General features: G+C 48.0%; 1 protein-coding gene across 2 annotated transcripts in view; it reads left to right on the top strand.

Moving 5' to 3' along the window:
- The window catches only part of RIPOR1 (RHO family interacting cell polarization regulator 1), a 73,986-nt gene extending 59,841 nt beyond the window's left edge, over positions 1 to 14,145 (top strand). Inside the window, exons 16-21 of one of the 2 annotated variants that reach the window (XM_060254434.1) lie at positions 1,533 to 1,691; positions 2,215 to 2,411; positions 4,422 to 4,505; positions 5,381 to 5,471; positions 6,487 to 6,552; positions 13,201 to 13,338. In XM_060254434.1, coding sequence (XP_060110417.1) covers positions 1,533 to 1,691; positions 2,215 to 2,411; positions 4,422 to 4,505; positions 5,381 to 5,471; positions 6,487 to 6,521 — 566 coding nt within the window. In that variant the 3' untranslated portion in view covers positions 6,522 to 6,552; positions 13,201 to 13,338. Of the gene's footprint in view, positions 1 to 1,532; positions 1,692 to 2,214; positions 2,412 to 4,421; positions 4,506 to 5,380; positions 5,472 to 6,486; positions 6,553 to 13,200 lie in introns of both variants that reach the window. The other variant, XM_060254435.1, reaches the window with a different exon arrangement.
- Positions 14,146 to 15,397: the final 1,252 nt, after the last annotated feature.

Below are 15,397 nucleotides of genomic sequence, written 5' to 3'. Positions count from 1 at the left end.
TGGGCTCCAGTTTTGCTCTACTGCTGTGGACTGACATGTTATCCCACCTGAAACTATTTTCATATCTGCCCAGCCCTCTTTTCCCGGAAGGAGAACACGGAAGATAGCTAACTGACTAGCTTCTTTTCAAAGGAAATGGGAACTGTTGCAATGTAGTGTCCTCTGAATCATGAAGAAGATGATAATGGATTTATATCCCACCCTATACTGTGAAACTCAAGAGTCTCAGAGCAGTCACAATCTCTCCCCCCACGCACACACAACAGACACCCTGTGAGGTGAGTGGGGCTGAGAGAGCTTTTGCAGCGGCTGCCCTTTCAAGGACAATTCCTATGAGAGCTATGGCTGACCCAAGGCCGTTCCAGCAGGTGCAAGTGGAGGAGTGGGGAATCAAACTGGGTTCTCCCAGATAAGCGCTTAACCGCTACACCAAACTGACTTGCAGTTTGAGTTTTTAAGCCAGAGGAATAAACTGGCATGCCTCATTGGATTGCTTTCTAAAGTATGGTGCAGTATAGCCTTGATGCTTCTGTGCCAGCAACCTTCTTATCAGTGCAGCCCTCAGTTGCTGACTATGTCCCCTCAGTCCCTCTGCAAACCTCATTGAAGTCAGTGGGCTTAGAACGGTATAGCCATGCTTAAGGTTTCACTATAAGACTTAGCTGAATTCCATACAAACTATCTGACTTATCTGCTTAGTCACTGCAAGACTTACCTGAATTCTGTGCCTAATGCCAGTTTCCATAAGTGTTTGTAGCAGCAGAAAAGAGTAAGGACCCAGTAGCACCTTAAAGACTAACAAAACGTGTGGCAGGGTTTGAGCTTTCATGAGCAGTGATGCTGGAAAGCTCCTGCCCTGCCACAAATTTTGTTAAGTCTTTAAGATGCTACTGGACTCTTGCTTTTCTGTGCTGCTAAAGACAGACTAACATGGCTGCCTGTCTCGATCTCTGAGTGTCTGGTGTGCTGATGAGGGCAGACCAGGAATGCAACAGAAGTCACTTCTATTGAAGGAATGGTTTCTAGGCTGGCATTGGGGTTGATGCACCCCTCTCGCCTTGAAGTGCTGCGCAAGACTGGCCGAGAGTCTGTGGGATCCACACCCGTACCCGCTTTTCTGTTGCCGTTGGGACCACTGAGCTGTGCTGTGTCTGCACACAAAATTTTGGTTGTTGTTGCCATGCCACTCTTACGTCTATCTTCCCTCACCACCACCCCTTCTTGGTCCTGTCCAGGACTTTTTCTGTAGAAAAAGTCCAGCAGGAACTCATTTGCATATTAGGCCACACCCCTAACGTGACCATTGCTTCGCACAGGGCTGGCTTTGTTTTAAAGAGCCCAGCTGGGACTCATTTGCATATTAGGCCACACCCCCTAATGCCAAAGGCTGCTGGAACTGTGCTCCTGTGCAGTCCTGCTCAAAAAAATCCCTGGTCCCATCCAAAACGGAAGATCCTCCAAGTGTCTGGATGCTATGCCAGTGCTTGCGATGTGAGAGTTCATGAATTGCTTGATGTTCCTTTTGGCTCTAGTGGGCGTGAAACTGGTGGAAGAGCTTCTGCAGCGCAGGCTGCCCAGGCGCCAGGGAGGCTGCCAAGCAGAGCAGGTGACCGTCTTCCAGTACTGGAGCCACTTCGAGACTCTGCCCACGTCAACGCTGGACTCCTACATCTTGGAGTTGGCAGAGGAAGGTATGCCATCTGAAGACTGTGGATCTGGGGTGGGGGAGGAGTTCTTGTGCACTTGTCACTTGGTGACTTCAACCTCAAGCAATGAATTGCATGTGCAAACAGACCTATTTGCTTCAAGCAGGCTGTCATGCCACAGCTTAACCTAGTTGCTATAAGAATCCCTGGATGCATAAATGCTTTGCATGATAAGAGTTACTTTTTTTCTGTGAAGCAGGAGAGCCGAAAGCTGCATTCAGACACCCTGCACAAACCTGTTTTGATGTGGACATTCCCTTCCTCCTGCCCTTGTGTGCCATGCCAGGGCCAGTTTGAGGTTTTGGAGAGGCCTGGGCAGAGGATCCATATCATCCTGTCCTTCCCTGCTTGCTTGCTTGGAGCTTTCCCACTGAACCTGGGACCTTCTGCATGCCAAGCAGATGAGCTACGGCCCCTCCCCCAAGCAAGGTGGCTCTGGTTCTGGATCCCCATACCTGGTCAGCATAATGCTTACCTGTGGTTCTTTGTCTGTTCTTTGCCTTTGTAGTGCTGCTAGCCCAGAACCTGAACTCTGACGACCAGGATGTGGTCCTGAAGGCTTTGAAGCGCATGCCTGAGAGCCGGCTCCGCAAGGATGGGCTGAAGGCATTGAGCCTCCTGCTTGTGGAAGGAAACAGCAAAGTCGTTGGGGCCGTGTCAGCGCAACTGCGTACCTTGTCGGAGAACCCTGGCTTCCGGGAGAGGGTAAGTATCCAGGGAAAGTTGCAGGGAGGCAGTCTGTAGGTCGAGAGAGGATCGTGCCTGCTTTTTCAAGGGTCACACCCACACTACACACTGTATTGCAGAGTTTCTCAATATACTCTTTGTCATAACAGACCTGCTAATTGAATCCCCCAGTTCCGAAGTAAACGACCGGGAGGACAAACAGTTTTAAGTCAAAAAGCTAGCAGCCAGCTCACAAAGATTTCTCACGTAAAAGATAAACAGTCTATTAACTGGTTACATATAAAATATGCTACAATCAGCTGCGTAAATATTAAGAAAAAATTAAAATACTGTCCTGAAAAGGCAGAGCTGCAGCTCAGATATCCTCCCTCGTCGACTGGAACCGGACGTTTTTACAAACTGTATTGCATTGTTCTGCAGTTTGGCTCTGCTGAATTGTTTGTAATTATTATTAGAGCCAGTTTGTTGTAGTGGTTAAGTGTGCGGACTCTTATCTGGGAGAACCAGGTTTGATTCCCCACTCCTCCACATGCATCTGCTGGCATGGCCTTGGGTCAGCCATAGCTCTGGCAGAGGTTGTCCTTGAAAGGGCAGCTGCTGTGAGAGTCCTCTCAGCCCCACCCACCTCACAGGGTGTCTGCTGTGGGAGAGGGAGATAAAGGAGATTGTGAGACTCTTGAGTGGAGGGCGGAATATAAATCCAATGTCGTCGTCTTCTTCATCATATAGATTATACAGATCTGTTGCATGTATTAAAGGATGCTGGCATTTCAGGCTGTAGCTGGAAATGGGCGGGGATGGGCAATGGGTTCCAATAGAAGTGCCAAGCCTTTTGCGAGAAGCAGTTCTCCTTGAGAGTAGGCAAGCAGTCCTGACTGGGCTGGTGCACACCTGGGGCCTCTGGATGGAGGCTCAGAGCAGGCAGTCCCTGTTGGGAAGCGCAACTGCACTGTGGCAAGCCAGCTGGTGGATGAAGCCCTGCTGACAGCCAGGCCGACACAGAAACTGGATAAACATATGGAGCAGAGGTCCATCAGTGGCTATTAGCCACAGGGTATAGATGGAACTCTCTGTCTGGAAAAGGGATGCTCTATATTCTTGGTGCTTGGGAGAGCAACAGTGTCCTAGCTCCACGGGTGTCCTGGCCCCATGGGTGGACCTCTTGATGGCGCCTGGGTTTTTTGGCCACTATGTGATCCAGAGTGTTGGACTTGATGGGCCATTGGCCTGATCCAACATGGCTTCTCTTATGATCTTAGAGTTGAGGGGGGACATGGCGACCCCTGGAGGAAGGCACAGGTGGAGCAAGGTGGAAACTTGCCCATGCTGGATGCATTCACGAGCCCCTTGTACTAACGAGCCCCAGGTCACAGCTTGGGAACTACATCTACAGTTTTTAGTGCATTGGTTTCTAAATGTTTTGAGCATATTTATTCAATGTTCATTGTATGGTTTATAATACTCTTATTGCATGGTTAGTAATTGTGCCCTGACCTTCATGGTGCAGGCTAGTCCGATCTCATTGGATATCAGAAGCTAAGCAGACTGGGCCCTGGTTAGTACTTGGTTGGGAAAACCACCAAGAAAGTAAAGGATTTTCTATGCAGAAGCAGGCAATGGCAAGCCGTCTGTTTGTCTCTTGCCTTGAAGATGCTGTGTAGTCAGTCATCTGTGATTTGACAGCACTCTCCGCCACCAGGAATTATGTGATCTGCCTTGAGGCTTTGTGAGAAAGGACTATAAATGAAGCAGATGATGATGAAGCAGATTGGAACCAGTTGCTTGTCAGTTTCCCCCAGAGAACTGTAGTTCTGCAAAAGAAGTGCAAACACGAATAGTCTTGGAGATGTCTTTGGTAACACATCTCTAGATGTGTCCCAGAACTACAGTTCCCCAAATGCTTTGGTTGGGTGCCATGTTGCTTAATCAGATTTAAACCAATTGTAAACAGATGTCTCATGGATGCCTTTACTGGGAAGGGGTTGTCTTGCATTGCAAAAAGCAGGCTGATGTATTGTTCTCCCTTAGGCCCTGGTGAGTTACCTTGAACAGCTGGAGGACGAAGAAGTGCAAACACGAATTGCTGCTTGTGCAGCTTTGGGCTGCCTTAAGGTAAAGGTTTGCATTAAACTGAGCTCAAAAGCTAGCATTTTCCCACCTTTGTCAACCTGGAGTCAAGGATTTTTCTGGAAATACTTTGCTTTCTGTATCTGAGCAGAGCACAGAAAAAAAAAATAAACTCACAAACAAGATGGGAAGGCTCCAGAATCAAAGCAGGACTTCCTGTCTTTTCCCACCTCTCTGGTAGCAAGCTCTTCTTCCCCGCTTTAGGCACAGAGTGGAAGGACAAAAGTAATAGAATCATAGAGTTTGAAGGTCCCTCCAGGGTCATCTAGTCCAACCCTCTGCACAATGCAGGAAATTCACAAGTACCTCCCCCATTGGCCAAGGGCTTCCACCTCTAGGACCATCCAGGCCTTTAAATACCTGTGAGAAGCGAAGGAGAAAAAGACTAAATGTGATGGTTACTCAGCTGCCACTAGCTTGCGGAATCTTCCTCGGTTCCTCCCTATCCAGAGGGGAGAAAGGCAGACTTGGTGTGGAAGAGCCCATGTTTCTATCGACCCAAAATGTCATATTTGCTTTAATGCTCTGTACTTTCTAATGCAGTCCTGAATTGTGGGTTGGCCTGAACCTGGGCAGCCCAGGCAAGCCTGATCTCTCCAGATCTTGGAAGTTAAGCAGGGCCCGCCCCTGTTAGTATATTTGGATGGGAGATCCCCAAGGAAGCGGGAGGTGGCTATGCGGAGGCAGGCAATGGCAAACCACCTCTCCTTGTCTCTTGCCTTGAAAACCCTACAGGCTTGGCATATGCTGGCTGTCACTTGGTGGCACTTCCCCCCACCACTACCACCACCATCGTCGTTGGAGAGAAAGAGTTAGAACCTGACGGCATCATCTTTCTTTTGTCTCCTCTCCCTCGATAGGCCAAGGAGAGTATTGAGCAGCTGGTGTACGTGTGCCAAACTGATAAGGAGACTGTGCGGGAAGCAGCCAAACAGAGCTTGATGCTGTGTGGTGAGTATCCTGCTGCCTGGACAAGAGTCTCTCTCTCTACCCACCCCCCACAACATAACCTTGGCAGGTGTCTTCCCTGGCAGATGGGGGTGGAGGGGAGGTATGGATCCATGCAGCACTACGCAATACCCACTCTGTCCTGGGAAGCTACATAGTGCTTTTGCTAGCCTAGAATGGGAGAGGATAAATTGGAAGCTTTGTTTCACTTCCCATGAAACTTCTTTCTCAGAGGTCCTGGAGTGGGCCAGTCCTTGCTAGTAGGACTGACCCACTCCAGGACCACCGGAGAATAGCTTACCAGAGCCAGTTCAGTGTAACGGTTAAGTGCATGGACTCTTATCTGGGAGAACCGGGTTTGAATCCACACTCCTCCACTTCCAGCTCCTGGAATGACCTTGGGTCTGCCATAGCTCTGGTAGTTGTCCTTGAAAGGGCAGCTGCTGTAAGAGCTCTCTTAGCCCCATCTACCTCATAGGGTGTCTGTTGTGGGGGTGGGAGAGAAGATAAAGGAAACTGTGACTGCTCTGAGTCTGAGATTCTTCTTCCCATGAAGCTTCTTTCTTGGCAGTGGTGGAGTGAGTCAGTCCTAATAGTAAGGACTGACCCACTACTAGGACCATCCGAGAAAGATTTAGGCTGAGTTTCTCCTGCCCCCTCTGAATCACATGAACTTGTCTTATACTGAATCAGACCCTCAGTCCATCAAGATCAGTATTATCTATTCAGACTGGCAGGAGCTCTCCACGGTCCCAGGTGAAAGTCTTTCACATGGCCTACTACCTGATCCTTTTAGCTGGAGATGCCAGGGATTGAACTTCGGGACTTTCTGCATGCCGAGAAGATGCCATAGCACAGAGCCAGAGCCCACCCCCCCTTCTGTCCTCTGCTCGATTTCATGGCTGAGGATAGAATCTCCTCTGAGCTCTTTGCCCTGTTTTGCTATTTACTTCGCAAGAGCTGGCATGGGGACCTCCAAGCGAAGAACGCTAAGCCGCTTTTGTTTGTCCTTTGTTAGATGGCACTGAGAGAACCATCAGATTGGCTAAGTAGACTTCCGGGTCACGACGAGCCGGCTGCACAGGTTGGGATGTCGTTGGCCAGTCTGTCTCCCCTTCCTTGCCCCACCTGCCTGTTGTGCCAGTGTCTCTGCCCTGGATCCCACCCCCCTCTACACCACCACCAGCTTTATCACATTTGTGTCTTTCCTGTGGCACACTTCCTTCCCCCCCACCCCCCACTACCAAGTGTGTAGGCATTCCTTAGAGCATTTGTGTTCCGGGTCCACGTGTGTGTGTGTGTGTCTGTATCACCGTTGGAGGAATGACTTTCCTGTTGAGGATCTGTGATGTTATGTTGGGAATTCTCAGGCCTTTTTTTTTCTGGAGCAGGAACTCCTTTGCATGTAAGGCCACACCCACCTGATGTAGCTAATCCTCCAAGAACTTACAGGGCCTACTGTAAGCTCCAGAAGGATTGGCTACATCAGGGGTTTGTGGCCTAATATGCAAAGGAGCTCCTGCTACAAAAAAAGCTCTGGGAATTCTCATCCAACTAGGGCTTTTCATTTATTTATTTAATAATCAACGTGTTGTATACCCCACTTCTCCTCACAGCGCAAGGCAGGCTTACAGCTGGTCTTTTTTTGGGGGGGGGGGTGTTTGCTACTAATTTATGGTGTAGAGTTTTCAAGGCAAGAGTCGAACAGAAGGAGTTGGCCATTGCCTGCCTCTGGGTAGCAACCGTGGACTTGTTTGGTTGTCTCTCATCCAAGTATTAAGCAGGGCTCACTGTGCTTGGCTTCCAAGATCTGACAAGATCAGGCCAGCCTTGGCTATCCAGTCAGGGCAGCTTTACAATATGTAACTTAAAAACATTCAAGTAATAATAAAGCCCCAGTTCAACTGCCCAAACTGATAAACTGCCTGCAGTTTACGTTCTCATTATAAGCTCTGGTGGACTGAACCATAGCTTTACAGTGCCCTTGAAAGTTTCAAAGGACCGGGACCCTCTCCAGTTTGGTGTAGTGGTTCAGTGCACGGACTCTTATCTGAGAGAACTGGGTTTGATTCCCCACTCCTCCTCTTGCACCTGCTGGAATAGGTCAGCCATAGCTCTGGTAGTTGTCCTGGAAAGGTCAGCTGCTGTAAAGCTCTCTCAGCCCCACCTATCTCACAGGATGTCTGTTGTGAGGGAGGAGGAAGGTAAAGGAGATTGTGATCGCTCTGAGACTCTGAGATTCAGAGTGGAAGGTGGGATATAAATCCAATATCATCTTCTCCTCCTCCTCTTCTTTATCTCTCTAGTGAGCTCCTTCCATAAAGTGGAAGTGACCAAAGAGCTCCTGCTGTAAAGTGGAAGCAACCGCAAAGAAAGCGCATTCTCTTGTTCATGCTAGGTAGCCTACCTACAAGGAGAGGTGATCTTTTCAGCACTGGATTCACATCGATCCATCCCCATGCTTTCCTGCATCCTGATCTCTGCATGAGCTTAGTTGATCTGTGGTCTGAATGACCATCTGTCCCGCAAACGAAAAGTGCCATTTCTGTTTGTATGAACACTGAAACATTTGGTAGCTCCAAGGATCTGCCAGGTACATTTTGCAGTGTAGTGGGTAAGCAACAGTGGCTGGGGACCTGGATTCAAATTCAGGCGTGAAGCTTGCTAGGTAGCCTCATTCTCTTTCAAATCTCGACTGGTTGTGAAGATTAAAAAATGGGGAGAGAATTGCCATTGAGCTCATTGGAGGAAGGGGAGGAATTTTAAAATGTAGCCCGGATGGTCCAGACATAAGAAAAGCCATATTGGATCAGGCCAGTGGCTCATCCAGGTGAGCCTGATCTCATCAGATCTCATCAGCTAAGCAGAGTTGGCCCTGGCTCATATTTGGATGGGAGACCACCAAGGAAGTCCAGGGCTGCTGTGCGGAGGCAGGCAATGGCAAAACCACCTTTATTCATCTCTTACCTTAGAAACCCTATGGGATCGCCGTAAACTGAATGAGACTTGATGGCTCTTTCCACTCCCAGACAGTTTCCAAGCTTCCTAAGCAATCATTCAGTCACAAGCAGTTAACTTTTTGAGAGCGAAAGAGAAGTCCCCAAAAGGAACTATAACCGCAGGACTATGATGCTGACCAAGTCACCTGTTACTTGACTACCATCAAGGATTGTGACGAACACCCTCACGTTCAGTGGGAGCCCTGCCTTTCTGCATTGCATGCTGGGAAGAGAGACAGAGTGGTGTAGTGGTTAGAGCGCTGGACTAGGAAATGGGAGACCCAAGTTCAGATCCCCACGCTGGGTGACGTCCAGCCAGCCACACATTCTAAACCTAACTTACGAAAAGTGAGGTATAAATGTTCCGAATTGACAAGATTCAGTTGCCCTTGTGTCTGAGCCCAGCAAGGGTTGCAATCCTACACATGCAGACACTCCTCCCTGAGGAACAAGGGGACCCTACATGCCCTCCCCTCCCAGTGAAGCCACATGGCGTAACTTTTCCTGCTGGCCTTACGCTACAGCTGCAGGCATCTCTGCACAGGAACTGGAAAACACCCAGCGCAAGAGGAAGGAAGTGCACAAGCAGCGTCGCAACCGCTGGAGTATTAGGACTACAGCAGAATTTGTTGTGCTTTCTGTGGCCGCTGTGTGATCTGGCCACGATACACTGCGAAGCTCGAGGGGAGGGACTGGAATCTTGAGTCTTCTAGGGCAAGGGTGGCCAACGGTAGCTCTCCAGAAGTTTTTTGCCTACAACTCCCATCAGCCCCAGCCATTGGCCATGCTGGCTGGGGCTGATGGGAGTTGTAGGCAAAAAACATCTGGAGAGCTACCGTTGACCACCCCTGCTCTAGGGCTTCCAACCACATAGGGTGGGGACCTTCAGCAGGCTGCAGAGCTTCTTCTGCTGGCTTATGAGCTCCTACGGGGCTTCCCCCCCCCCATTTTGCTGCTTTTAGGGAGGATCTTGAGCTAGTGCAAGTAGAGAGAGAAGGCACCATTGCTCCTGCATTTCCTCACCCATGTAAACACAGGGGATCAGCAGGGGGGCAAAGCAAAGTCAGTCTGCAGGAAAGAGGATTCTTTTTAGTACAGGTTCAAAGACACACACACACATGCAAAAGCTGTCCTTTGTCTCCTTTCCTTTTGCCTAGCCTCCTCTCCCCGTCAGCCCTCCAGTGTTCCATGCATGCTTGCAGCATGAAACCATGCCCCCCTTGGTGAAGTCACAACTATGGTTCTTCCCCTTCTTGTCACATGACTTCCTGAAACATGCTCGCAGCATGGTGGATTCCATGCAACTGCATGGGCATTAAAGGAAGGTCCTAGGTGGAATCCATTTATGTCATTAAGCATAACTCTGTTGCAGGTCTCAATTGGTATCTTAATTACTTCTGTAGTTTTAGCTGACCAATATTTGACCATTTGATATTTGACCATTCACCCTAACCCACTGTAGTAGCATGACATTGGGCGTGCCCAGTCACTAAGGCTGAAATCCTATGTATACTTTGCTAGGGAGAATTCAGGTGAATATATTTGTGAATGACCATGCATAGGAATTTAAGGATGCCAAACTGCCCCCTCACACAAACACACATACACTCTGTTGCTGCTGCTGGATGAAGCAGTAGGAGCAAAAATCAGAGGAAACCAGCATCACACAGTGCTGTGACATCACTTCCAGGTATGCAGCCAGAAGTGCCGTCACGACTCTCGGTGTGATGCCAGTTTTGCAGTGTCCCTGCTTCCCCTTCCAGTGCTTCCAGGGGTTGCCATCAGAAGGTTAGCAGAACTAGTAAGCAGTTTTGCACCCCTTCCCCCCCCCCTCCTATTAATTTATGACTTGCCACTTCTATGGTCAGCTGCTCACCAACACATGGTATCTTCACGTCTGGAACAAATTTGTATCTTGGGAATCGGCATCTGTTCACACACGTCTCTCCTCTATGGCTGCTTAGGCCGCTGCTAGATGGAGATGTCTGGGGGTGATGGACTTGTCAGCACCAGAAAGCTGTTCAGATGATGCTGATTCTTCACCAGTGCAAATGGGAGACGAGGAAAATTACTAGGGCTGGAATGGCTGGCACAGCAAGGTGCCCAAGTATGAGTGTGTGAAAACCCATGAAGCATTTATGTGTGTTTTCTTCCCCCTGGTGCTTCCTGTGCCTTCCAGCTAATTTCTGAACTGCACAATCAGCAAATTGAAAGGTTAAATAATAGCCTTGAGAGAATTGTCTGACAGCTGCCAAGAAGGCAGCCAAAAGAAGCTTTTCTAGCATGACCTTTCTGGTAATGGAGGACCAGCAGTGGAGTGCAGACATCCAGATATTGTCCAGATGATTTGAGGAAGAAAGAGGAGTTAATTTGCTGAGCAGTATACATTTCTTTATTTAGAAGGTGCAAATGCTCACATTCAAGGTAAATCTGGAGTGTAGATCTGCTACCTAGCTAGAACAGTCTCAAAAAGTAAAGTGATACAGATATAGTCTGTGAGGGGTTTTTTGTTCACAATAGGTTCCAGAGCAGACCTTATGTAGTGTTTTACCCTAGGCCAGGGATGGCCAAACTCAACGTAAAAGCCACATAGAATAAACATCAGATGGTTGAGAGAGCCACAGGACAGGAAGGAAGGAAGGCACATGTAGCTCCCGAGCACTAGGCTGTGACCATGACATAGGTTTCCCCTTTAGTTCCTCTCTGAAATTAAACACACACCAAATAGTAGATCGCATCCAGAGTCTACATAGTTGTTCCAAAGTCGGTTGTCTCCTTTACATCATCTGCTTAAAGTAGCCTGACAGACTACCTGCTCGTGAACACATTTAATTGCAAATTAGGATGAGGACAGACATACATGAGGGGTGAGCACACTAAGGATCCACACTCGCCCCTTTCTGAATAGACATATCAACTGAACCAAGCTGGGGTAACCACTTCCTGTTTTCAAGAGTGCTGATCGGCTGTTTTGACAGTCACTCAGCCATTTCCCTTTCTTCTCTCTACCTGGCTGCTGGGAATTATTAGGAAAGGAATTGAAAACAAATCAGTCAGTATCATAATGCCCCTGTATAAATCGATAGTGCGGTCTCATTTGGAATACTGTGTACAATTCTGGTCACCGCACCTCAAAAAGGATATTATAGCATTGGAAAAGGGCAACTAGAATGATTAAAGGTTTGGAACACTTTCCCTATGAAGAAAGGTTAAAACACTTGGGGCTCTTTAGCTTGGAGAAACGTCGACTGCAGAGTGACACAATAGAGGTTTACAAGATAATGCATGGGATGGCGAAAGTAGAGAAAGAAGTACTTTTCTCCCTTTCTCACAATACAAGAACTCGTGGGCATTCAATGAAATTGCTGAGCAGTCCGGTTAGAATGAATAAAAGGAAGTACTTCACCCAAAGGGTGATTAACATGTGGAATTCACTGCCACAGGAGGTGGTGGCGGCTACAAGCATAGCCAGCTTCAAGAGGGGTTTGAATAAAAATATAGAGCAGAGGTCCATCGGTGGCTATTAGCCACAGCATATTATTGGAACTGTCTGGGGCAGTGATGCTCTGTTTTCTTGGTGCTTGGGGGGGGGGCAAAGTGGAAGGGCTTCTAGCCCCACTTGTGAACCTCCTTTTTTTTGGCCACTGTGTGACACAGAGTGTTGGATTGGATGGGCCATTGGCCTGATCCAACATGGCTTCTCTTATGTTCTTATGCTGTGCAGATGGGCTGGCCTGTGAAGCTGTCTCTCCCTTTATCCTAAGGCAGTGTTTCAAGTTGTTTTTTTAAACATTTCTAGGAGGGAAAAGTCAGGTTTGGGGGAGATCTTGAAAAAATAATGCAGGTGTTGATGACGTATATGTTAGTAGAAAAACGAGGGCAGGAAGAAGCAGCGCTTGCCCCGTGGCTGAAAAAATCTATGCCCATTCCTGGGGGGGGGAGTAGTTAGATCAACTTCCGTATCTAAGATTCCCAACATGAACCAGAGCACTTGTCCTACACAGGACTTCTGTTTCCACAACTGTAAAGGTCGGTAAAATGAGTACCCAGCTTCCTGGGGGGAAAGTGTAGGTGACTGGGGAAGTCAGTGGCAAACCACCCCGTAACAAAAAGTCTGCCAAGAAAACGTCATGATGTGACATCACCCCTTGGGTTGGTAACGACTCAGTGCTTGCAGAGGCCACGGGTGCACCTTTCCCTTTTTATTGCAATGATCAGCACAGGGATGCAAGAGGAATTTTAAAAGTTTCAGCAGTCTGTTGCAGACAAAGCCCGGAAAAGCTTAAATGGAAAACTGTGGCCCTGGATAGGAGAAATCAACAGCCCAGCTTATCCATCCCAAAACTAAAGAATAAGCCTGTGACCATCTCCAGGCAGAAAAATTCCAGCTATCGATTGGACTGTCCTTGCTGTCTGTTGAGGAGCTCTGGGTCCAAATTTAAGGAAATCTTAGTAAAGCCATCACTGGCTTGAACCAAAATGGATTGGATTTTTAGAGAGGGTTGGAAACTGGATCTCTTTGTAGCCACTCACCTGTGGCTATGGAGAACTGGCTCCAAGCAACAGAACCTTTAAGTGGAGGTGGGGTTCCTTCTCCCTTTTCAGGCTGCTGTGTTTCGACAGCTAGGCTAGTAAACCTGTTTCGTGGTGTGTCTCTCTCTCAGTGACCTCTGCAGATCTTGCTTGTTAACAGTATCCTAATTGTCTGCTGACTGGAGTGTCTGTTTTTGCAGGGGAAGATGGAAAATCCGCTCACCGACGGCTGGAAGAATCCCTCGATAGCCTGCCACGGATCTTTGCCCCGGGCGGCATGGCCAGCACTGCGTTCTGAAGGACTGCTGCGCTTGACTACCTGTGGATCTGTTCAGGACTCAGAACCTTGCATGCCGTAACATCAATTGTGTCATGCAGGCTCGGGGCCAAGCCGGCGTGCCAATGGCTGGGCAGTTCCTTGCCCCTCCAGCATGCCTACACAGCCCCGCATGCTGCCTTATGCGGAGGATGCCTTTTGGGTAGGACCTCCCCCCCACTCCATTGGTTGCTGCAATCGCAGAGTTGACTTGAGCACAGGATGGTTGAAACAGTTCCTTGTGACCTGGATTTTCTATAGAGGCCTGCTGGGTTGGGAGGGAACGAGAATTTGGGTGCTGTGTTGTTAGCTGGGGGTCTGGCACCCTGCAGCTGCAGAGAAGCTATTGTGTGTATGTGTTGTTAGCTCTGCCATCTCCTTTTGAGCACATTCAGCTCCCACTTCGACAGGTGGGGGGCATTTTTCTGCTATCAGTGGCTTGCCCCCCCCCCCCCCCCGAACAGCAAGTTCCTCTGTTCTGAAGTGGGCTGGGAGAGTACTAAAGTTATAGAAGGAGGAGTTATGGGAGGAGAGAAAAGGGAAAGGTTGTTTTTAATGAATGGTGCCATGGAAAACAAGACGTGGATAGGCCAATTCTGCCTCCTTTGAGGCTTTTATTATTTTTATTTACAATTTGGGGGGGAAGTGCAAACAAATGAAAGCGAAAGTCCCTTTTCTATTAAAAAAGAATCCTCTATAAATTAATCTATATATCTACACAGATATATAAATATATTAAATATATATATATGTATGTATGTAATGTAATTACTGAGAGTTCTTGGCTAATTTTTGATTTGAAGCCTGAAATAAAAAGTTTGAGAAAGTCGTTGAGTTTGGTTGTTCTTCTGAAAGCCTCCCAGGGACCTGATAAGTGGGAAGTTGCTTGTCGTGGGGTGATCAGAACCACCCTGGGACCACTCAAGTCAGCAGAGCGTGCAACCTCAAAACTTCAAAGATGTTTTCATTTCCACACCTGTCAAACAGGAAGAGAGGAGGGAAAGCAGAACTCCAAGTAGCTGTGGATGACACGTCAGTCCTGTCTTCCCGACAGTATTCTGTAGGTGTCTTGCAAAAATATTAACTCAGAAGATCTCCAGTGAGGCAAAGAGAATCGCTCAGGATTAACATTCACAAAATAGCCTGGAAGCACCTTTTACTTTAGCACAGAGCCGATACTTGTATGACATAAACTGGAGTGGCCAAACTTCTTTTAACGCAAGAGCCGCATAGAATAAACATCAGATGTTTGAGAGCAGGAAGGAAGGAAAATAGAATAGATGGGGGGAGGAGGCAAAAAGAAAGCAACCTTAATGTTAAAAACATTATTTAAGCCACCTGTTGGCTTGGCTTGGAGAAGTGATTTAAAGAGACAGATGCCTTCTTCAAGTTGGCCTTTGAGGTGGTGGGGGCTTTGACAGCCACACAATATGTATGAATGAGCCACAGTTTGGCCACCCCTGACATAAACACGGAGCCCTACAAAGAGCCGCTAAGAAGGAATATCATTTTGAAAAAGAATAGATTTAAGACTAGCAAAACATCCCTGTAAAACCTAGATGTCTGCCTATGCCATGTGAACAGCCTCCCCCCTCCTCTGAATCTGGAACGTACCCTGATTGCCAGGTCTGGTTCACTGCCCGAGTGGCTACTTTGGGCACCAAATTGGCAGAGAACAGCCATGTCAGAGGAGCTGATGGGCATGGTTTGTTCTTACTGCTTTTCTAAAATTATAACTACTGCTGCTTAGGTCCATGGTAGCTGCAGAGATGCAGTCTCAGGAGATTACCCTTTGTTAAAACTCCCTTTGTTAGACTCTCGAACATCTTGTTGGTCTTTTTAAGATGCTACTGAATTTGGGTCCAGCTCTTCTATTGAAGACCAGCATGGCTATGCTCTGAAACAATCCTAAAAGACCAGTGTTCCCTCTAAGCTGAGTTAGTGTGAGCTAGCTCACATATTTTTAGCCTCCAGCTCACACATTTTTGTCTCAGCTCAAAACCCCAGAGCACACTAATTTATGCAAGAGCTCAACTTTAATGCCAGTAGTTTACAAAGTAGAATTTTTTGCTCACAAGACT

Source organism: Heteronotia binoei, chromosome 14 (assembly GCF_032191835.1).
Source record: "Heteronotia binoei isolate CCM8104 ecotype False Entrance Well chromosome 14, APGP_CSIRO_Hbin_v1, whole genome shotgun sequence".
NCBI classification, from domain to species: Eukaryota; Metazoa; Chordata; class Lepidosauria; order Squamata; family Gekkonidae; genus Heteronotia; species Heteronotia binoei.
This window is presented reverse-complemented; position numbering and strand designations above follow the sequence as displayed.